The sequence below is a fragment of the Diceros bicornis genome, chromosome 1, assembly GCF_020826845.1.
Source record: "Diceros bicornis minor isolate mBicDic1 chromosome 1, mDicBic1.mat.cur, whole genome shotgun sequence".
Classification (NCBI taxonomy): Eukaryota; Metazoa; Chordata; class Mammalia; order Perissodactyla; family Rhinocerotidae; genus Diceros; species Diceros bicornis.
The window spans coordinates 93069954-93092740 of NC_080740.1; the positions used below are offsets into that span (position 1 = coordinate 93069954).

The 22787-nt window shown below is 49.7% G+C and overlaps 1 protein-coding gene across 1 annotated transcript in view; it reads right to left on the reverse strand.

Moving 5' to 3' along the window:
* Nucleotides 1–250: 250 nt before the first annotated feature.
* The window catches only part of RASGEF1C (RasGEF domain family member 1C), a 32948-nt gene continuing 10411 nt past the window's right edge, over nt 251–22787 (reverse strand). Inside the window, exons 6-13 of the mRNA XM_058548172.1 lie at nt 17491–17580; nt 15790–15892; nt 15202–15281; nt 15026–15121; nt 10203–10298; nt 7682–7805; nt 743–815; nt 251–275 (exon numbers count right to left, since the gene is read on the reverse strand). Coding sequence (XP_058404155.1) covers nt 251–275; nt 743–815; nt 7682–7805; nt 10203–10298; nt 15026–15121; nt 15202–15281; nt 15790–15892; nt 17491–17580 — 687 coding nt within the window. The remainder of the gene's footprint in view (nt 276–742; nt 816–7681; nt 7806–10202; nt 10299–15025; nt 15122–15201; nt 15282–15789; nt 15893–17490; nt 17581–22787) is intronic.

A 22787-nucleotide genomic window follows, 5' to 3' on the forward strand; every position in this document is an offset into this window, starting at 1 on the left:
AGGCAGGGTCCCTGAGGCACGTGCCACCTGCGTGTCTGGAGGCCCAGGCCCTGCCAGGGCTGAGGTTCCACAAAAGGTGGAAAAAGGTCTCCTGTGCCACGTGGTCACTGTGGTGGCGCCAGGCCATGGGGTCACAGTTTGCAAAGCAGTGAGATGCCAACACCTCCGCCTCCCGCTGGGCTGGCTGAGGCGGGCTGCAGAAGCCTTCTGCTGACTTCCTCCTCCTCCTCCTCCTGCAGCTCAGCACTTCTCACGTCTTCCCCAAAATAGAAGACCTGTGGATTTAAATGTGCTGAGGGCGGTGAGAGCCTGATGCCCGGCCGGGCAAGGCTACACTTCCCTCCAGCAGCGGCCTCCCGCCCCAGAGGGACGCCGCAATCCTCTGGGCTCAGTACTCAGAGCCTGCCGCTGCGGATCATTTCCCACCTCTGCTCGGCTGGGTTCACAGGCTGAACAAGCAGGAGATGGTGTGCGTCTCACCTTAAGGTGTGAGAATATGGACCAGAGGTTCCTGGCCCTGGGACACATCTTGACTGCCCACAGGGACAGCCTCCAGCCATAATCCTAGCCTCCTCTCCTACTCCAGCCCTTGAGTTCTGCCCCCACCCCTAAGACCCTGGCCTGACCTACCCCCTCCCCATGGGGTGGCGGGGCTCTCCGGAGGCTGAGATGCAGGTAGTGAAGCCCCTGGGCCCCGTCCTGGCCCCAAGCACCCCCAGCCCTGCTTGGCACACAGACTCACCTCAGAGACTTCCACCTCTCTTTTTCTGTTTGGTTCTCTGGGCTCTCACTTTCATAAGAAGCCAAATAAAGACCTAGTCAGAAAATGAAATTACACAATTATGGTTGATGATGATAACCTGTTCCACACCCAGAGTCTGACCTGCTTTAAGTTTTTACATCAATCTTGTCATTGAGAGGTAATTGTAGATTCACATGCAGTTGTAAGAAACAATACAGAGTGACCTGTGTACCCCTTACTCACTTTCTTCCAACGGCAACCACTAGCAAAACGACAGGACAGGCTCAGCACCAGGATATGACACAGATACAGTCAAGATGCAGAACATCCCATCACCACGAGGATCCCTCATGGAGCCCTTTTATAGCCACACCACCTTCCTCCCAACTTCATCCCTTGCTTGTCCCCCGGCAACCACTAATCAGTTCTCCATGTCTACATTGTCATTTCAACAGTTTGTAACCTTTTGGGATTGGCTCTTTTCACTCAGTGTAATTCTCTGGAGATTCATCCATGCTATAGGGTGTGTCAATACTTCATTCCTTTTTGCTGCTGAATAATGTTCCATGGTATGGACATACCACAGTGTGTTTAACCCTTCACCCACTGAACGACATCTAGGTTGTTTCCAGTGTTTAGCTATAACACATTAAGCTGCTATCAACATTCGTGTATGGGTTTCCGTGTGAACATGAGTATTCATTTCTCTGGAATAAATAAATGCCCAAGAGCGCAATTGCTGAGTCATATAGTAGCTGCATACTTACTTCTATAAGAAGTTCTACAACCCAAAGATTTTCTCTTGCTTTTTTTCCCTAAAGTTTTATAGTTTCACGTTCGAGTCTGTAATCCATTTTGAGTTAATTTTTGTATAAGTGTAAGACTTAGGTTGAGGTTCATTTTTTGGTTTATGGATGTCCAAATGCCCCAGCACCATTTGTTACAAAGGCTATCACTCCTCCACTGAATTGCTTTTGCACCTTTGTCAAAAACCATTGGGCATATTTGTGTAGGTCTACTTCTGGGTTCCCTATTCTGTCTCATTGATCCATGTGTCTGTCCCGCCAAGACCACACTCTCTTGATTACTGTAGCTATCAGCTTTCATATTGAGTAGAGTGGGTCCTCCCCATTTATTCTTGTTTTTCAAAATTGTTTCAGCTATTCTAGCTCCTTTGTCTTTCCATATAAATTTTAGAATAATCTTGTTTATTTCTACAAAAAAATCTTGCTGGAATTTTGATAAGAAGTGCATTAAACCTGTACTCGAACGCGGGGAGGAGAACTGATATCTTTGCTATGTGGCATTTTCCAATTCATGGATGTCACGTCTATCCATTTGTTTAGATCTTCTTTGATTTTTTTATCAGCATTGTGTAGTTTTTAGCATATAAATTTCATCCATGTTTTGCTGGATTTACACCTGAGCATTTCATTTTTTGAGCAATTATAAACGGTATTATATTGTCCACATATGCCTTGTTAGCACATAGAAATACAATAGATTTTTGCATGTTTATCTTGTATCCTGCGACTTTTGCTGAACTCAGGAGTTTTCGTAGATTTGGGGGGATTTTTTTACATCTTCTGCGAATAGGGACAGTGTTAATTCTTCCTTTCTGATCTGTATGTCTTTATTTCCTTTTCTTGCCTTTTGCATGGACTAGATCTTCCATTACTAAGTTGCATAAGAGTGGCGAGAGTAGATACCTTGCCTTGTAACCCATCTTAGTGAGAAAACAGTCTTTCACCATTAAATATAATGTTAGCTGAAGGATTTTTGTAGATGCAATTTATCAAGTGGATAAATTACTTCTATTTTTATTTTTTCTGAGACTTTTCCCCATGCGTGCGTGTTGAAATTTGTCAAATGCTTTATCTACATCAACTGATATAATGAAGTGATTTTTCTCCTTTAACCTGTTAATATGGTGGATTACATTGACTGATTTTCAAATATTGACCAGCCCCTTGCATCTCTGGAATAAACCCACTTGGTCATGATACATAATTATTTTTATATATTGTTGGATTCTATATGCTAATATTTTGTTAAAGACTTTTTGCATCTATGTTCATGAGGGATATTGATCTGTATTTCTTTTATTATCCTGTCTTTGTATAGTTTTGGTATCAGGGTAACACTGGGTTCACAAAATGAAATGGGAAGTTCCCTCCTCTTCTATTTTTTGAAAGAGATTGTGCAGAATTGGTATTAATTCTTCTTTAAATGTTTAATGGAATTCTCTAGTGTAACCATCTGGGCTTAGAGATTTCACTTTTGGGTATTTTTAATAGTTAGTTTCCTTAATAGTTATAGGGCTATTCAGATTATCTATTTTATGTTGACTTATGGTAGTTTGTGTTCTTTGAGGAATTGGTCCATTTTATCTAACTTGTCAAATTTATGTGCATAGAGTTGTTCATAGTATTTCCTTATTAGCCTTTTGATATTGGCAGAGTCTATAGTAACATCCTTTGTTTCATTCCTGATATTGATAATTTCTCTCTTTTCTCTCTTTTTCTTTGTCAAGAGGTTCTTTGCTAGAGGACGGCAATTTTATTGTTCTTTCCAAAGAACCAGCTTTTTGTTTAATTGATTTTCTTTATCGTTGTTCTGTTTCCCATTTCATTGATTTCTACTCTCCTGTGCTCTTCCTTCCTTCCTTCTGCTGGCTTTGGGTTTGTTTTGTTCCTCTTTTTCTAGGTTCTGGAGGTGTAAACTTAGATGACTAATGTGAGAACTTTCCTTTTTTCTTTTTTTTTTTTCTTTTGTGAGGAAGATCAGCCCTGAGCTAACATCCATGCCAATCCTCCTCTTTTTGCTGAGGAAGACTGGCCCTGTGCTAACATCCATGCCCATCTTCCTCTACTTTATATGGGACGCCGCCACAGCATGGCTTGACAAGTGGTGCGTTGGTGCGTGCCCAGGATCCAAACCCCAGGCCACTGCAGCGGAGCGTGTGCACTTAACCGCTATGCCACCGGGCCGACCCCTGACCTTTCCTTTTTTCTAATGTCTGCATTCAGTGCTGTAAAAGTCTTTCAGCCTTGCTTTAGCTGCATCCCACAGATTTTGACTGCATTATCATTTACTTTAATCATTTTTTGATTTCCTTTGAGACTTCTTCTTTGACTGATGGATTATTTAGAAAGGTGTTGTTTAGATTCTAAGTGTTTGGAGATTTTCCTGTTGTCATGTTACTGATTTCTAGTTTGATGCCATTGTGATCAGAAAACACACTCCGTATGATTTCAGTTTGTTGCAGTTTGTTTTATGTGGCTCAGGATATGGCCTATCTTGGTATATGTTCTGCGGGCAATTGAAAAAATGAGTATTCTGTAAATGTGTGGTGGTATGGAGTGTCCTGTAAATGTTGATCAGATCCTTTTGTTTGATGGTATTGGTGAGTTCTTCTATGTCTTTGCTGATTTTCTGTCTAGTTGTACTATCAATTGTTGAGAGGGGGCACTGAAGTCTCCAACTATAATTGTGGATCTGTTTATATCTCCTTCAGTTCTATCAGTTTTTTGCTTCATAAATGTTGCAACTCTGTTGTTTGGTGGATACACATTTAGGATTGCTATGTCTTCTTGGGAGATTGACCCCTTTATTACTATATAATGTCCCTCTCGTCTCTGGAAATTTTCTTCCCTCTGAAATTAATATCACAATTCCTGCTTTCCTTTGACTAATATTTCCCCATTCTTTTACTTTATAACCTGTCTATATTATGATATTTGAAATGAGTTTCTTGTAGACAGCATATTGTTGGGTCATGTCTTTAATTTACTCTGCCAATCTCTGTCTTTTACTTGGTGTATTAGACCATTTACATTTAATATGATTATTGATATGTTGGGCTTAAGTCTGACATTTTATTAATTTTTTTTTTGTTTTCTGTGTGTTCTTTCTGTTTTGTTTTTCTGTTTTATTTTTCCTCCTGGGGGTTACCTGAACAGCTTTTAGAATTCCATTTTGATTTATCTATAGTAAACTCCTGGAGGATATTTTCACTGGATATAGAATTCTGGGTTGATAGTTATTTTATTTCAGCAGTTGAAAAATGTGCCGTTGCCTTCTGGCCACCATGGTTTCTGATGAGAAATCTGATGTCATTTGAATTGTTTTCCCCTATAGGTAAAGCGTCATTTTTCTCTCAGTGCTTTTAAGATTTGTTTCCTTTTCTTTGGTTTTCAGAAGTTTGACTATGATGTGTCTTGGTATGTGTTTCTTTGGGTTTATTCTGTTTGGGATTCACTCAGCTTCTTGAATCTGCAGGATTATGTCTTTTCCAAATCTGGGAACTTGCCAGCCATTACTTCTTCTATTACTTTTTCAACCCTGCCTTCTTTGTCCCCTTCCTTCCCAGACTCTGATGACATGGGTGTTAGATCTTTTTTCTTTTTTTTTTTTTTGGTGAGGAAGATTCGCCCTGGGCTAACATCTGTGTCCATCTTCCTCTACTTTATATGGGATGCCGCCACAGCATGGCTTGACAAGTGGTGCGTCAGTGTGCACCTGGGATCCAAACCTATGAACCCCGGGCTGCTGCAGCGGAGCACGTGCACTTAACTGCTGCACCACCAGGCCAGCCCCTAGATCGTTTGTTATAGTCCCGCAGGTCCCTGAGGCTCTGTTGTTCAGACTGCATGGTTTCTGTTGTTCTGTCTTCCAGCTCACTGATTATTTCCTCTGTCCTCTCCATTCTGCTGCTGAGCCCATCTACTCAGTTTTTATTTCAGTTATTGTGTTTTCAGTTTTAAAATTTCCATTTGGCTCTTCCTTATGTCTTCTGTTTCTTTGCTGAGACTTTCTATATTTTTATTTGTTTTAAAGAGCCTCAAGGATGACTGGATTGCCAGGAGGGCCCTGCCAGGGGAGGCCTGGAGCTGAGGGCAGGGTGAGACTTCTGTCAGAGGCTGTGAGGCAGTCAGGGCTCAATACATCTTAGGTCCCTTCTCTTGCTTTTCTCCACTTTTTTGGGGTGGGGGGAGGGACAAGAGGAAGAGAAGGTCAAAATGGGAGGTGCTCCTCTCTAAGGGTGCTCCAGAAGGGCTGGGCTTTTATCTGTATGTTCACAGCTGAATTGCTGACTGGCACACAGCAGGCTCTCTAGAAATACTGAGACTGAAGGAGTGAATGAAATGCCCCTCCCTTTCTTCCCTCCCTGCCCTTAAACTCCCCCTGATCCCTCCTAATGTGCCTTTAACACATCTTATTACCCAAGTTCCATGAAGAAGGCATTGGCTAATGACAATAATCATCATAATAACCAGTGTAGGAGGCTGAATACTAGCCCTCAGAGAATCCCAGTCCTGTCAGTATGTTACCACCAATGGCCAAAAGGGATTTTGCAGATGTGATTAAGTTAAGAATTTGGAGATGGGTAGATTATCCTGAATTATCCAGGTGGGCCTTAAATGCAGTCATAAGTGTCCTTCTAAGAGGGAGACAGAGGGAAACTTAACTACAGGAGAGAGAAGATGATATGATGGTGGAAGCAGATGTTGGAGTGATGTGATTTGAAGATGGAGGGAGGGGCCATAAGCCAAGGAATACAGGCAGCCACTAGATGTCATAAAGGGCCAGGAAGTGGATTGTCCCCTTAGAGTCTCCAGAAATAACCAGGTCTAACACCTTGACTTTAGCCCAGTGGAATTGACTTCAGACTTCTAATCTCCATAACTGTAAGAGGATAAATTTGTGTTGTTTTGAGCCACCAAGTTTGTAGTGATTTGTTTCAGCACTAATAGGAAACAAATACAACTAGTATCGATGGAGTGTAGTTCTATGGGCTTTGCCTGTGCCAACTCAAGTAATTCTCATTGCGGCCCTGGGAAGTATATTCTCTTCTCACTTTATAAATGCAGCAGGGGAGGCTCAGAGAGGGTGAGGAATCTACCCAGGGTCACACAGCTCACTGGGGTGGGAGCAGCCCGGGCTGGTTGACGGATATATCAGACTGCTGAGCTTCTTGTGTTGGGGGAGGGACTCCAGTTATGGGTGATACCCCCACCAAAAAGTTACTGGCTCCAAAATAAAAAGTAAAATGGCAAAGTTGAAAGTATTAATAATTCAAAAACAAAATCATTTAAAAAATCCTTCCCCTTAATTTTTTGTTTTTGGCAGAACATGTTCTCCTGATCATGGGTGTGGGTCCCTTTGTAAAATGCTTGCTGTGACGAGGAGCCAGGCCTCCGGTGTGCTGAACAGGGCCTCTCAGGGTGGTTCAAGAGTGTCCTGGATCCAGAAAGCAGCTAACCGTGGGGCCACACTGCCCCCACAGGGACGATCAACTCAGGCCTAGACAACCACTTGCTTCTCCAGCACTTCCTCTTACTTGAGGAGGGGGATCCTAGAGGACACACACTTAGCAAATTCACAAGCAAATTTGTTATATCTGACAAATGATCAAGTGGGAATGCTGATTTACTGGAGGGGACAGACATTAATGGCTCTCTGGAGAAAGGATGTCTCATCTCATGCTGGTGTGTATCACACGCACGTGCACACATTCACACACGCACGCATGTGCACACACACATCAGCTGTGGAAATACCCAGGAGCCCAGTGCTCTGCATCCCCACATGAGCCCTGGGAGGGCAGTTCTTATCATCACCCCTACTTTACTGATGAGGAAAGTGGGGTCAGACAGATGGATGGTTCAGATTTAAGATGCCCAAGAGTGTCCAAACTACGTCTAGGGGGAAGCCTGGCCCTGGGGTCCCAACCCACAGCTCCTCAGGCCCCGTCCTGTGCTCCAAGGGTGGCAACCATCCAGCTGGGGGATGCAGCCTTCTCTGCTCCCTCCCAGAGCCAGCAAATGTGGGTATGGTGCGTCCTGCTCAGAGCAGGGGCCCTGAATGGCGATGTGACTATGAGACCACCCAAGAGTCCCATCGCTGGGGGTCAGGGAGGCCGTGGGACCACCTTACCATCCTCGCTGAAGATGGGGGCGGTGTGCAGGTAGTGGGTGATGCTGGGGTCTTGCTGGAAGGGACACTCCACTTGTTTCCATGTGATGAACTCTCCAACTTGCTTGGCCAGCTCCAGAAATTTCTGCCAGGGTCGTAGAGACACAAAATGGGTGCCCCCGCAGTGCCTGGAGGTCACCTGTGAGAGTGGGGCCAGCCCTGGCCAGGCTCTCTCACCACTCCCAGTGAGGCCCACCTATGGGGCAGGCCAGGTGGAACACTGGGCAGTAAATGACAACATCATCCACCGGGAAACCCAGGTGTTTGTCACATCTCCTCATTCCCTCTGAGGAATCTGCTGTGCCTAACACCTCGGGCTCACCAGCTGCTCGCATCATGGGGAGAGAGCAGCTCGGGCTGGGCCATCAGCTGGCAGTGCATCTAGAGGGGACTATTACTTTAGTTCCATTCTATTTATTTTTGTGGTCATCCCCACTTATGGCAAGTGATATATCCCTACTTATGACACGTTTGTTTATTTAGAGAATGTTGCAAAAAAATGTTTAAAAATGTATTTAAATAAAATTTATGTAAATTCATTTAAGCAGAATTTTATTTAAGTAAAATTTAAATTAAAAAAGAAAAACTGTGCGGGGCTGGCCTGGTGGCATAGCTGTTAAGTGTACTAGCTCTGCTGCGGCAGCCTGGGTTTGGATCCCGGGCGCGCACCGATGCACTGCTTGTCAAGCCATGCTGTGGCAGCGTCCCATATAAAGTAGAGGAAGATGGGCATGGATGTTATCCCAGGGCCAGTCTTCCTCAGCAAAAAGAGGAGGATTGGCAGATGTTAGCTCAGGGCTAATCTTCCTCACACACACAAAAAAGAAAAACTGTGCTAACTTAAAGAAGGATTTTTTTCCCCCTGAGGAAGATTGGCCCTGAGCTAACATCTGTGCCAGTCTTCCTCTATTTTGTATGTGGGTCGCCACCCCAGCATGGCTGATGAGTGATGTAGGTCCGTACCCAGGAACCGAACCCTGGGCTGCTGAAGTGGAGCACGCTGAACTTAACCACTGTGCCACGTGGCCAGCCCCCAAGAAGAATTTTAAATAAATAGCAGCCCAAAGTCATGACGGGGTGGCTGGTTCCAGCCCCTACTGCCTGCGCCCTGATCTAGGCCACATGAGCACCTTGCAGTCTTGCCTCTCACCCTCCAGCCTCGGTTCTGAGGACCAATGCAAGAAGGGCAAAGACAGGGGCTCCCACACCTGGTATGTGTTGGGGTCACCTGGAGAGTGAGCTCCCAGGCCCCCGTCCCTGCAGCCTCACCCAAGCCTAGCCTCTCATGTGGCCTCCAGCCCGGACTGCCCCAGGATGCAGGGCCTCAGCTTCCTGCTGGACAGGACTTCCTCCAGCCTTGCCAGCCCTCAGGGGTACCAAGCCTGCGGGCAGCATCTGAAGGTCTGTGGGGTGTCGATGTGAGGCCCCACAGTGGAGGCAACTCCAGCCAAAGGGTCCAGGCATTGGCTGGGGGCCCCGTCAGCAGGGGACACCTGTAGAGTCCTTGGTGGGCCTCACAGCGTGTCCATTCCTTCTAGTCCCTCCGTACGGCCGTGGTCGAAGGCCCATTTTACAGAGGAAGAGACTGAGATTCGGCCCAAGACTGACTGCCCCTTGGAGTTGGAGGCTGAGTAGGGCCAGCACTAGGGTGGGGCCAGCCCTCTTGTGGAAGAAGAGCCCCCTCTTTCTTGAAGATTGGGAGGGTGCATGGCTGCATGGCATGCTCTGTCGGACTCAGTGACCACCTGCTGGCACTGCCCCATGCCCTCAGGGCTTCTGGGCCTTGGCCCCCACCACGCTTAGCCCACCAGCCACACTGAGAAACATGTGCTGGGTGGGCCTGTGGGGTGGTCAAGACACAGAGCAGATCAGCCTGGCCTTGCTTCTGAGGAGCTCAAGAACTGGAGTGCTGTGCAAGGGATGCCCAGCCCACCGTGCATGGGCCTCCTTCTGCCTGGGAGGTCAAGGGGTCTTCCTGGAGGAGGGGACACTTGAGCTGACAACAGTGAGTGTCTGCAGAGGGAGAAGAATCTTTCTTTCCTTCTGCCCACTCCGCCCTCTGCCTGACCACTTCCTCCTGCTGCTCAGGGCCCTCCTCTGGGAGGCCTCCCCGACCCCAACGCACTGTGCCCCTGTGCAGCCCCTGTCATGGCACCTCGCCAGCTGTCACTGTGGGTCTGCAGGGCTGTCTTCCTCACCAGTCTGGTGCTGCTCCTCAAGGGCTGAAAATGATTCTGCTTCACCTGTTCTGGGCACAAGGCCCACACGGAGTCGAATCAGTGCCTCACAAACCTCAGTCTCCTCCTCTTGACGATGTGCGGTGGGGAGACTCCGATAATCCCACCCTAATGTCGACTGTGAGCTTCTGCGCTCCACCTCGGGGACCCATTAGTCCAAGTGTTCAGGGCCAGTGCTCCTGCTTGGGGGCTTTTACTGGCCTGTCTAACTTGGGGCACACCCCACAGGGGCCCCCAGACCCTACCTCGAAGTTGACATGTCCATTGGGGAGGCGGTTGGCGCAGCCCTCATTCAGGAAGTAGATGTCCTTGATGAGCAGGCTGAAGAAGGGAATGACGATCTGGAAGGGAGAGGGTGAGGTCAGCCCTCAGCCGGCCTTCCCGCAGGGGCTGCCAGGCAGTAGGCAGCCCTGCCAGCAGCCACCTGCCGCAGGACCTCAGAGGCAATCCTGGGAGGCAGAGGGCGGGAGAGACTTCCAGGGCAAGGCTGGTGGCCTCCGTGCTTCACGGGTTACAGGCTACTTAGTGTGCACCATGGGGGCAATATGGAAACCACAGAGAGAGGAGGCACAGGCCCTTTACTGGGGGGCCAGACCGTTTCCTCCCAGGCCCCAGAAGACCCCATGGCTGACTGAGCCCCTACTGTATATGGTGCCATTCCCCCTCGTGTTGGGGCTGGGTGAAAGATGCATACTCGCAATGACCCTTGAACATTGCTTCCATTGCCCACTGGGAGAGGCTGGTGGGAGCTTCCCCCCACAATCTGGGGGTCCACAGACCTAGGCCTCCCAGCTCGTGTGCACCAGGAGGAACAGTGCATGCTGAGCACACTGTGAAATATGTACGGAATACGAATCATCTATTGTAAAGTTTGTAGCCTCCTTTTTTTTAAATACATATTAAACAACTGTCATTCTATGTCTTTCTTGATGCTAAAGATCCGATCCTGATGCACTATGGTAAGGCCAAAAGCACGCCTTCTCCGGGTCCTGAGGGACTGCTCACTACCTCAGCCTGGGAGGGCGGTGCTCTGTTTCACTGTCGGATGTCTTGCTTCTCCCTCCCTGCTCTGCACCTGCCCACTCCTAGAGAATGGAGACCCACTGCTGACAGTTCACACCATCCTTGGGGAGCCAGCTGGGTCTACCCTGCTGTTGTGGGTTGAACTGTGGCCCCCAAAAAGATATGTTCAAGTCCTACGCCCTGTGAATGGGACCTTATTTGGAGATAGTCTTTGCAGATGGAATCAAGTTAAGATGAGGTCATACTGGTTTAGGTGGGCTCTAATCCAGTGACTGGTGTCCTTATAAAAATAGAGAAATTTGGACACACCCGGAAAGATGGCCACGTGAAGGCAGAGGCAGAGATGGGAGTGACGTGGCCACTGGCCAACAAACGTGCGAGATCATCAGAAGTTGGAGGCAACGAAAGATCCACCTCGAGCCTCTGGAGAGAGCACAGCCCTGCCAACCTTGACTTCGGCCTCCAGAACTAGGAGAGGATACATTTCTGTTGTTCTAAGCCCCCCAGTTTGTGTGCTTTGCTACAGCAGCCCCAGGAAACTAACACACCCGCTCTGCCTTCGGGCTCCAGCCAGGACCGGCTCCAGCCTGTCGCCCTTGGGACCAGGCACCAGGCCCTGACATTTCTGGCCCGGGGAGCTCTGAGGTCACCCTCCCATCCAAGTTGACAAGAGCTTTGAGTGAAGACCTGGCCACTGAGCACTCTGCACAGCACAGAAGCATGGATGACTCAGCTGGGCAGGGCAGATGGGGAAACCGAGGCCCATAGAGTGGCTGGGCCTGGCCTAGGGTCACCTGGCTAGTGACCACCAAGGCTAGGACCAGAGCCAGATTTAGCAGAGAAACCAACCGCCTGGTGTTTCCTGGGACGTAGGACTTTTGGTGCTAAAACTGGGGCAGTCCCGGGGAAACTGGGACCAACTGGTCACCCTAGATTTATGTGAATTCCACAAACATTTGCTCAGGTCTTCTCTGTGCCAGGTGCCAGGGCTTGGGGGACAGTGAGAGCGTGTCAGACACATTCACCCTGACCTCAGTGTAGCAGAAGACAGTCATGGGAACAGCCTACAGAGTAAGGAAGGCTTTGCTGAGTTTAGTCCCTTTCTGTGCCCTCAAAGAGCCCTCTGCTTATGCCCTTGTCACGGGGGCCTTGTGGCGGGCCTGAGAGCTTCCCCGTGCTGAGCTGTAGGTGACAGGATCGTGTTTCAGCCTCGCCACAGTCCTGTGAAGCAGGGCTCTCATTACCCTACCTTACAGATGAGGAAGCTGAGACCCAGAGAGGTTAAGTAACTCACATAAGTTCACACAGCAGTAAGGAGCAGAGGCAGGACTAAGACCCAGGTGGCTCAGCTCCAGAGCCCCTGTCCTGCCTGCTTCCATACCGTGCCAGGAGAGAGGGTGGTCTCTGTCCATCTCCCCCGCTCCACTGCTGGTGCTGAGGCCCAGGCCCAGTGTCAGTGCCTGACGGCTGAACGGGGTTGGAATGGGGAGAAGTGCTGGCACAGAGATGGGTAAGGTCAGTGGGCCTCCGCGGACAGAGACGCTCTTCAGAGGCCTGGTGCAGACTTCCTGGAGGCAGGGCCATCGGAGCTGGTCCTCAGGATGCTAGCATTTTCCATACATGAGCCCTTCTCACCACCTCCACCATGTCCATGTGGGTCCAGGCCCATCATACCAGGCTTTAGCATCCTAGCTGGTCTCCCTGCCCCCACGGCATGACTGTAAATTCACTGCCTTTGCTTTCTGGACCTGAGCAGTTTGATCAGAACCCAGCTCAGCTTGGAGGTGACCCAGAGAAGCCTGTGTGGAGTGGGCCCTGTGACAGAGACTAGGGGAGAGGGAGAGACAGTCAAGAGCCTGCCACAGGCAGGAAGAAAACAGAGTGCCATGACCACTGAGACCTCCTGCCCTCAAAGTTTCAGCTGGGGGCACCAGGGGACTGCAAGAGCATCTCCAAACTTCCATCCTTCCTTCCAACCCTCCTTCCATCCCGCCTTCCTTCCTTGCATCCTTCCTTCTGTCTATCCATCTTTCCACTCTTCCTTCCTTGTAATTTTCCTTCCATCCATTCATCCATCTTTCTGTCCTTCCTTCCTTCCACTGATCCATCCATCCTTCTGTCTATCCATTCTTCCATCCATCCATCCATCTATCCATCAATCCATCATTCAGCCCTCAGCTTTCCATCCATTTATGAAGCATCTTCTAGCTCATGTTCCCTGTCTCTCCAGAAGTTAGAGGAGAATGCAGTAAACTAAATGCACAGCTCTGTAAGTCACCCACCGACAGACCTAAACACAGAGCATTCCAGCACCCCAGAGCTGGAAGGGGGTTCAGAGTGCAGGAACACCAAGTCCCAGTCTGTTCACTCTGCCCCACGGCCACCTGCCTCAGCACACATGGAAGAAAAGCAGTCCAGAGCACCAGTGCCGTGACCGACACTGCAGACCAAAGGCTGCAGCCAACTCTACACACCCCAGCCACAGTCCACCACTGGGCCATATGCCAGTGTCCCTGTGACTGCCGCAGCACCTGTGCCCTGGGAACGGGAGGCAGCCTGGTGGGATGCACAGTCCACGAGATTCAGAGCCAGACAGGCCAGAGTCTGATTCCTGGCTCTGCCACCTCCTTGCTGTTTGACTAGACAAGTGAGTTCCCCTCTCTGAGACTCAGTCTTCTAAGCTGGGAAATGGCAATGCTGAAATCCACCCCAGAGAGTAGTTGTCAGAATTAAGTGGGGGGTGGAGGTCAGGTGGCCCTCAGGTGGTAGGTGCTCAATGAGGCAAGGTCCCTGCCCCTGCTGCCCCTGGTTCCCCAGTTTCCTGGCTCCTGGAAGACAGGCTCACCCACCCTGGGGCTCGAGGTCTCGCCTCACTGAATGCTGTCCCCACCACATCAGCCCTCCTGGGACCAAGTTGCTGAGGTGCTCACAGCCTGAACAGGAAGGGCCAGCTGCATAGGACACGGCCATCTATGTGGCCAGGTCTGTGCACAAATCCCCCTGGGTGGGGGGTGCCAGGAAGACCTGCTCGGGGGCACAGGCATGCATATCTTGGCCTGCTCCCCAAACCTGACCACTGGTGTCCATCCAGTACAACTCCAGAGTGACTTAGCATGTCAAGAACAGCAGCTCGTTCTATTATCCCTCAAGCTGGAAACAGACCCCCACAAACCGCAGCAGGGACCTGACTCCACCAATGTTCCTGCAAGATACCAGACTGAAAAGGCAGGGCAGTCTTGATGCTTCCTCCCCGTGGAGACGAACGACTCACATCATTGGGCTGGTGACAGGTTTTAAGCCAGAGGTTCACGCAATCCCAGGGCCTGTGCATGGTTTCCTGTATCAGAGGCCACGAGGGGAATTTGCAGGAGAATAATAATGATCAGGGTGAGCGAAGGCCCCCAAATGCAAATGTATAAGAACAGGACCTGTGAAAAGGCAGTTTTAGTGAGCAAGAAGCTTGGTTCAGCCACTGCAGATACGTAACTGATCTGAGGCCACATCAATGAAAGTATTACGTTTAGAATACAGAGGTATGAGACCCAGCGTATTTGGAACCACAATTTGATCTGAAACAGAAGGGACTCTGACAAATGGAGCAGTTCTGAGATCAAAGGGACCCAAGTGGGGCGGGACCTGGAGACCAGAGCTCAGTAGGGCAGGCCTGGGCTGTTGACTCAGGCAGAGAGAGGGAGAGGTCTGGGGGCTCTGAAGGACTGGGAAGTAAAAGGGGGAGCAGCCTCACTCGTGTGGCGCTCCAGAGAGGATGACCCCAGGGGGCTGACTGCGGCCCCATAAAGAAGCACATCCTACCAGTTCGGGCTGCTTGGGCACGGGCTGATCCGTTTTGGGAGGTGGTGAGTTGCTCATACCGGAGGCATGCAAGTAAGGCAACATGGTTGTCTATTACAGATGCTGCAGAAGGGCAGGGGGTTGGAGCAGGTGACTGTCAAGTCAGCATCCAGGTTCTCTGATGCAGCCTGCCTGGGCCGAGGTGGTCTGGAGCAGGGAGGAGCTCCGAGGGCCGGGCAGGCCTCTGACCTACCTTCTCCCGGCTGCTGTGGGCAGTCAGTGAGCGGTGGGCTGCTCCGCGCAGGGCTGTCCTGTAGTTGCAGAAGTTCCCTGTTGGGTCCGTCTGGTGCTGGAAGGAGACGGAGGCATTTGGGCAGCTGTGTCCTGGGGACAGCCGGTGACACCGGGCCGCCCAGCAACTTTGCTTACCTCAAGGATGAAAAACTTGGCTGTCTTCACTTTGGCCCAGGTCTTCTTCAGCCTGGAGACAGGGCTCATGTTCATGCCGGCTGGAAGAGGGAGGGCTGAGCTGGGGGGCCCGCTTCGGGCTGCACAGCCCCACTCACTCCCTCAGGCAGGAGGTCTCTGCCCTGCCCAGCTGGCCCAGCCCTTCAGGTTGCACCCTGACCAAGGTGAGGTCTGCAGTGGCCTCTGCCTGACAGACTATGGGCGGGTGCTGGTGGACATTGTGTCTGGGGGGCCCTGGCTCTGTGTGTGCAGGCCCCCTGCCCCTGCCCCCACCACACTGGCCCCATACGGTGGCCAGGGGCTGCTGTGGGTTCCTGCTTTCCCTGGATCTGGGGACACACCGCCAAGCCCCACCAAACACCCTGAGGAGGCTGAGCTTGCTTCAAAAGGGGCACCTCCCCAGGGCCTCTGGGCGAGGAGGTGGGCCCAGCTGGCACTGACCTCTGCTCAGAGGAGCACCCCGGCTTGCACCCCGCCTGCCTGGTGCGCCCCTTCCAACCTCTCTGGGGGCACTCGCACTGGGGGCCTTATCCGGCTTCACAGACTCACAGATGATGGCCATCAGGGAGTTGAAGTTGCCGATGTTGAAGCATTCGCGGGCCACGTCGATGAAGAACTCGATCACCTGGGCCCTCTGCTTCTTCTTGGCTGCCTGGGAACAGTAAGCCTGAGCCTCAGAGACGTGCTCCCACCGCCTGGACCAGACTCCTGCTCATCATCCTTCTCTAAGCCCATTTCATGGCCGAGCCGCTCAGTGCCAGGGCAGTAGCCTGAGGGCTCAGGGCATGTCCCAGGCAGAGCCAGCACAGAGCCCACTGCCAGGGGGGGCTCAGGTGGGCCCCCCTCGTGGGGCTGAGGGCCCCCCCTCAGGCCCCCCTCCCTCAGGCCCAACTCCCGCACTCCACCTCCGGAAGCGGAAAGCGTGGCTCTCTCGCCCTTCTCCCAGCACCAAGCTTGCTCTCCCTACATGGGGGACACACACACTGACCCCAGGCCCTGACCTCTGAGCAGCCCCTCCACCGTTTTCTGTAGAATGACCGTGTGACTTCAACCCCAGCTTGTGGCCGAAGGCTTGGGACATCAACCTCTCTGATGGCTCACAACCAAACCATGTCCTCCCTTGGGCATCCTGGGCCGAAGCACTGCCCAAGCCCCGGGCAGGCTCAGTCCAGGCTTCATGAAGGTAAACCCCGATCTCTGCTGCTGGGCCAATGACGGAAAGGTAAGAAGCGGCAGGGCATGGACCCTGCACCATGTTCTCTCCACACAGACACATTCTGCCTATCTGCCTACCAGGCAGATACTAAGTGTGCAGTAGTGGTCTTTACTGCCTGCAGGAAGTGTGACGTGGGGTCTGCGGAGAGGTGACACCCAAATCTCCTTCAGAGAGCTGCCTGCCTGAGGTCCTGCCCTGTCCTTTGCAGGGCAGCTGGCATGGTGACGGTGACGGTGATGGTGGCAGAGAAAGGCTGGGGATAGATAAAGGCCAACCATTCCGGCCCCATGTGGGAAACACTCTCACAGGCTGAGGCACCGTGGCTCTGCTTCTCCTGAGCAGTCCTGCCTCTTCCTCTTTCTCTGTCGCAGGTGTCAACCCCTCATGAACACCTTGCACCCCAAGTTCTGCCTCAGCATCTGCTTCCGGAGAGCCCAACCTGGCACGTACGCTGCCTGCAATCTTTCCCTGACAAGTGGCCTCTGGGCTTGACCTGAGGTGGGAGAGTGGGTTCAGAGGAAGGTCCCTCCACTGTAAGGAAGAGGGTCGACAGGGTCTGGCCCGGCGGGACTGCGACTCGGTGACAAGCACGTCTGGCTCAGCACTGCCGGGTCTTCCTGCTTTCCAGGAGAAGCCAGAGACCTGGACTTGGTATGTGCAATCTCCTCGTTATTAAAGGTGAGGTCATCTCTACCTCTCCATCCTAGTGAGCCAGGAAGGAAACGCGGCCGCAGCCAGGCCGTCCATGACAGACAGGAACAGATGGAGGGAGAAGAGCCACTTGCAGGAGCACTCGACTGCCCTCACTCCTGCAGCAAGCACCTCTGACACTCTGCCAGAGGCCAGTGGATCCCTGCCAGGCTCTAGCCAGAGGGGAAACGCCACTGCAGGCAAGCCGGAGGGATGTTCAGCCCGGCCCTGGGCTTAGAGACGGACAGGCTCATGATGCCCTTCGGGTTCCCTCCCAGCTGGGCTCCTCCCAACCTCTGGCCACCTTTGGCTACGCCAGGTCATGCCCCTGGCTTTCTACCCACCATGCAGATCTCAGTCGCCACGAGGTAGCACAGTCTGTTGAACCATTTCACGTAAGCCTCCAGGTTGTTAGTCTTGTCACTGAAACAAGGCTGGGGAAGACACAAGGACCACACTCAGTCTTTCTATCAATAACTTTTTGAACCCAAAGTCAGTTCATGATCACTATAGACAATCTGGAAAATGCTGAAACCTCAAATCTATCCACAAATATCAGTGATTTGATGTGTATCCTTCTAGTCTTTTTTCTATACACTTAAAGATGTAATTTAATATGAGATATATTAATATGAGATGTATATATGTACAGCTGATCCTCCTTATTCCTGGATTCTGTACTTGTAAATCTGTCTACTCCCTAAAAATTTATTTGTAACCCAAAATTAATACTCTTGTCACTTTCACTGTCATTCATGGATGCACAGAGTGGCAAAAAATTTGAGTCGCCCACCGCGCCTGGCATTCCCGGCTGAGGTTGAGCTAGGTAACGCCCTGCCTTCTCGTTTCAGCACCCACACTGTAAACAAGTGTCCTTTATGCAGTCTACTTAGTGTCATGGTGATTTCACTGCTTAGAGTGGCCCCCGAGCACAGTCCTCAGCCCTGTGTAGTGTCCCGAAGGCTGTGATGGACACTTAGGAGAGAACGTGCCTTAGATAAGCTTTGTTTAGACACGAGTCACAGGGCTGTTAGCATGAGTCCAATGTCACGGAATCAACAATGTATATTAAATAAGGTATCTTTAAACAGAAGCACACATACAACAAGGTTCTATACCGACTGGTTGATGGAAATGCTGTGATGAGAGGCTGGCAGGAACCTGACTCTGTACTTCCTGCAGGAGCAGTGGTTCTGTGGTCCCTAGTCCAGTGCTTGCACTGACTGACCACAGGCTGTAACCCTGTGGATAGTGAGAACCAGCTGTCTGTCTGTGTGCATCTTTCTATCCATATATAACCGTAGATATATTTCCATATTTTTCCACATAAACCTTTTCATGTGCCATAAACTATCCTTTGGAAATACAATTTTTTGAATTAATATAGAACATTCCACTGCATAAATGTACCATAATTTAAAAGAATCCAAAAGAAGTAAAAAAAGGAGGAAAAAAGAAACTGAAAAGATGAGAAAGACAATCGAAGAGTACAAGAGAAGCGAGTAAAAACAGATCCACATAGATCAGCAATTACAACCACTGTAGTGAAAAAAAAATCCGGTCTTTTGCTATTTTCAAGAGACACACCCCAAACCCAAGAATACAAGTGAAAAAAATAGAAAAATATGATAAATATCACCTAGCTAAATTAATATTAGACAAAATAGACATTAGGGCAAAAAACTACTCTAAGGCAGAACGCCTTGGGAGAGTTTAAAGGGTACTGCACAATGATAAGAGCTTCAATTTATCGGGAATATGCCACAAATCTAAATTTGTTGGCATCTAATAACACGGCTTTAAAATATGGAGGCGAAAATAATCAGAAAGGTAAGTTCTTTACAAGAAGAAAATTAAGAACACCTGTTCATCAAAAAACATAATAATGAGAATGAAAGCAACCAACCAGAAGAAAATTTGCAGTACGTTTAACTGACAAAGGATAATTAACTAGTACATAGTAAAAAAAAAAACTCATAGAAACTCTTAAAAATCCTTAAGAAAAAGACAAATCACCAATAGAAAACTAGACAAAAATCATGGACAGACATTTCATAGACAAAACAAGAATGTCCAAAACACATGAAAAGTTGCTCCATTTAACAGTTTGACAAAAATTAAAAAGTCTGACAATTTCCAGTGTCCAGGAGGCTGTGGAGCAAGAACAGCTCCCTGATGGGAGTGGGAATGGGTCAGCCTCGCCCAGGTCCCTGGTAAGGCTGGCCAGGTGCCCACTCTGGGACAGACGCAGCGAGCCCCTCCAAGGAAACCCTAGAGCAACAGTGCTCAGTGCTGTCCATGGACTCCTGGGGTCCTGGGCTCTTCCAGGGGTTCTCTAGGACACAACAATGCCCATATTCACAGTGTCACTGCCTTGTCACTGTGTGGACATTTGCGCTGATATGTAAAAGAACGGCGTGTAAAATTGCTGCCACCTGAGCCCGAATCAAGGCAGAGGCCCCACCCACTCCAGCGGTCACTGCGTCCTTCACGACTACACACTCATGGTAAAGGAAAAAAGCGAGTGCGACTTAAGAATGTCCTTGAGGAAGCAAAGCTTCTCAGTTTTACTAAATTTCAGCCTTTGAGTACACGTCTTTTTCGTATTCTATGTGACAAAGCAAGAGGACATGCAAAGCCCTTCTGCCGCATGGAGTCTGACGGGGTCTGGAGGGAAGCACTGCAGTGACCTACTTGTGAGCTGAACCAGCTACTTTCCTCATGGACACCGTTTCCACCTGATGGAAGGCCTGACCATCTATGGTTATTCAGACCTCAGTATTTGGCTGAGAGCGTCTCGAAAATGAACAAAATGAGCTTGTCACTTCAAGGAAAACAATTGATAGTATTTGTTGCCAAAGATAAAATTCACATTTTCAAGAGAAAATTGAAAACTTGTAAAATATGTATCCAGCTCTGTGACTTTGACAGCTTCCTAATATTTAAAGACTTTTTTGGGATGAGATCAGTAGTGATACTAATGAATCTGATTTAAAAATATTGTATAATGAAATGAGCCAACGTTCGTAAGATCTGCTTGATTCAGTGAACTCGTATTTTCTAAATGACCTACGGATCATGTTACAAAATCATGCCTGGGCAAGAGATCCCTTCAAACTGCAAGATGGACCAATGGATTTCAATGGAACAGAGTACAGAAAGTCCACTGATAGATTTTCAGATTGTAATTAATCTCAAAAATCTGCCACTTGCTGAACTTTAGCATAGTATCAAAGAAGAATATTCACAATTATCTGAAAAGGCTGTAAAATACTCCTCCTTTTTCCAACTACGCATTTGTGTGTGGCTGGATTTTCAACCAAAATAATGTAGCTCAAGAGACTGAATGCAGGGCCGGCCCCGTGGCTTAGCGGTTAAGTGCTCGCACTCCGCTACTGGCGGCCCAGGTTCGGATCCCAGGCGCGCACCGATGCACCGCTTCTCCAGTCATGCTGAGGCCGCATCCCACATACAGCAACTAGAAGGATGTGCAACTATGACATACAACTATCTACTGGGGCTTTGGGGAAGAAAAAGGAGGAGGATTGGCAATAGATGTTAGCTCAGAGCTGGTCTTCCTCAGCAAAAAGAGGAGGATTAGCACGGATGTTAGCTCAGGGCTGATCTTCTTCACAAAAAAAAAAAAAAGAGAGACTGAATGCAGACGCAGGTAAGAGAATCCAGCTGTCTTCTATTGTCGGTCATTAAAGAGATTTATAAAAATACTGTAAAACAATATTACTCTTCTCAGTACTTTTTTTTATTTTGGAAAATAGTTATTTTTCATAAAATATGTTATGTATGTTAACATGTAATGGGTTATTATTGTTATTTTTGGATAAATAAATGGCTAATATGATAAATATTGGTAGATATAATCTAAATAACCAAAAGTTCTTTGAGGTCCTCCATAATTTTTAAGAGTGGAAAAGCATTCTGAGACCAAAACATTTGCGAACTGATGCCCCAGAAAAATATGTGCCCATGTACACCAGGAAACGTTTAAGAATGTTCATAGTAGCAATATCTACAACGGCCAAAGGCTGGAAACGACAGAAATGTCCCCCTACTGTAGAGCAGGTAAGTAAATGCCACGTGCAATCTTATGTCCTTCACAATCAAAAAGTAATACTTGGAAATGACCAAAAAGCAAAACAAAACAAAAAAACAAACAACCTGCTATGAGTAGCAAAATCTTCCCCCTCCAGCCCCAGCCCCACGCTGGGCTCCCAGAGTCACGGGTGTCCCTGGAGATGGTCTACATGCATCTGAAGCAGATATGGATCATGCGCCCTCCTCTTTGTTGTTGTTGTTACACAAACGGTCACGTGCTCTTTGCCACTGCTTTTCACTCTAGTGTGTTCTTGACAATGGATCTTGGTGATTTTCTATACTTACAGTCGCTCTTATCCTTTTAAGAGTCGCATAGCACTCTGTGTGTGGATTTTTGTTGTTGCTGTCGAGTCAGTTCTGACTCTTAGCGATCCTGTGTGCAGCAGAGCGGACCCCTGCCCGGTCTTCTTGCACGATCCTCTCACCTTCCGGCGCTACATCAGACAATGCTTCGCTGCTATTCACAGGGTTTTCACCGCCAGTTTTTTCGGAAGTGGGCGGCCAGGTCCTTCTTCCTAGTCTGTCTTAGTCTGGAAGCTCCTCTGAAACCTGTCCACCATGGGTGACCCTGCTGGTACTTGAAATACCAGTGACATAGCTTTCAGCATCACAGCAACACACAGCTGCCCCAGCGTGACGACTTCTGACCAGGAAACAAACCCTGGGAACCGGCGCTGAGAGCGCAGAATCTTCACCACTAGAGCACCAGGGCTGGCTATGTATGGGTGTATTCTAATTTTCAATCCAGTCCCCATGGATGATAAGGCAGTTTGCTTCCAGCCTTTGGCCATAAAACACTGTATATCCCAAATATCTTTGTGCCTACATTTTTGTAGACATGGGTGTGTATATCTGTAGGACAAATTATTGGAAGTTGGCAAGTTGGGGTCCAGAGTGCACATTTCAAGTGTTGATGCTATTGCCATGCTGCCCCCCAAAGTGGCTGTGCGAATCTCACCCCCACCAGCCGTGGACGAGGGTGTCCCTTTCCCTACACACCCGCAGTGTAACCTCTGCTCATCTGAGAGGTGAAAATGCACTCGCATAGCTTGCACTTTCTTCACTAGGCGCCAGGGCAGAAGACACGCTTCCAGTTTCGGTTCAGATTTAACCCCTTGGTAAGCACCAGGCACTCTGCTGGCTGGGTTCTGAGAGCGGAGGCGCAGACTCTGAAATCGGGGTGTGGGCGGTGTCCTGAGGGCCGGCCCAGGAGGCTCCGCACTCATCAGACCGCAGAGCGCGCCCTCACCTTCCGGGCCCCGCGTACACCGCCCGCGCTTCCCCGAGTGACCACTGGAGGGCACCGGCGCCCACCGAAAAGCACCGGGAGGACACGCGGGGTCCCGGAGCTCAGGGCACCCTGCCCCCGCCCCGCCCCGAGGGCCTCGGCTCCCCGCCGCCCCTCCGCCCTCGCTAGGTGGGGGACCTGGCCGGGCACGTGCCGCCCTCCCAGGCTTCCCCGGGTATCAGGGCTGTCGCGGTGTGACGCCCTCGGGCTGGGTGGCGAGCTGTAGGGGAACGGGCGGAA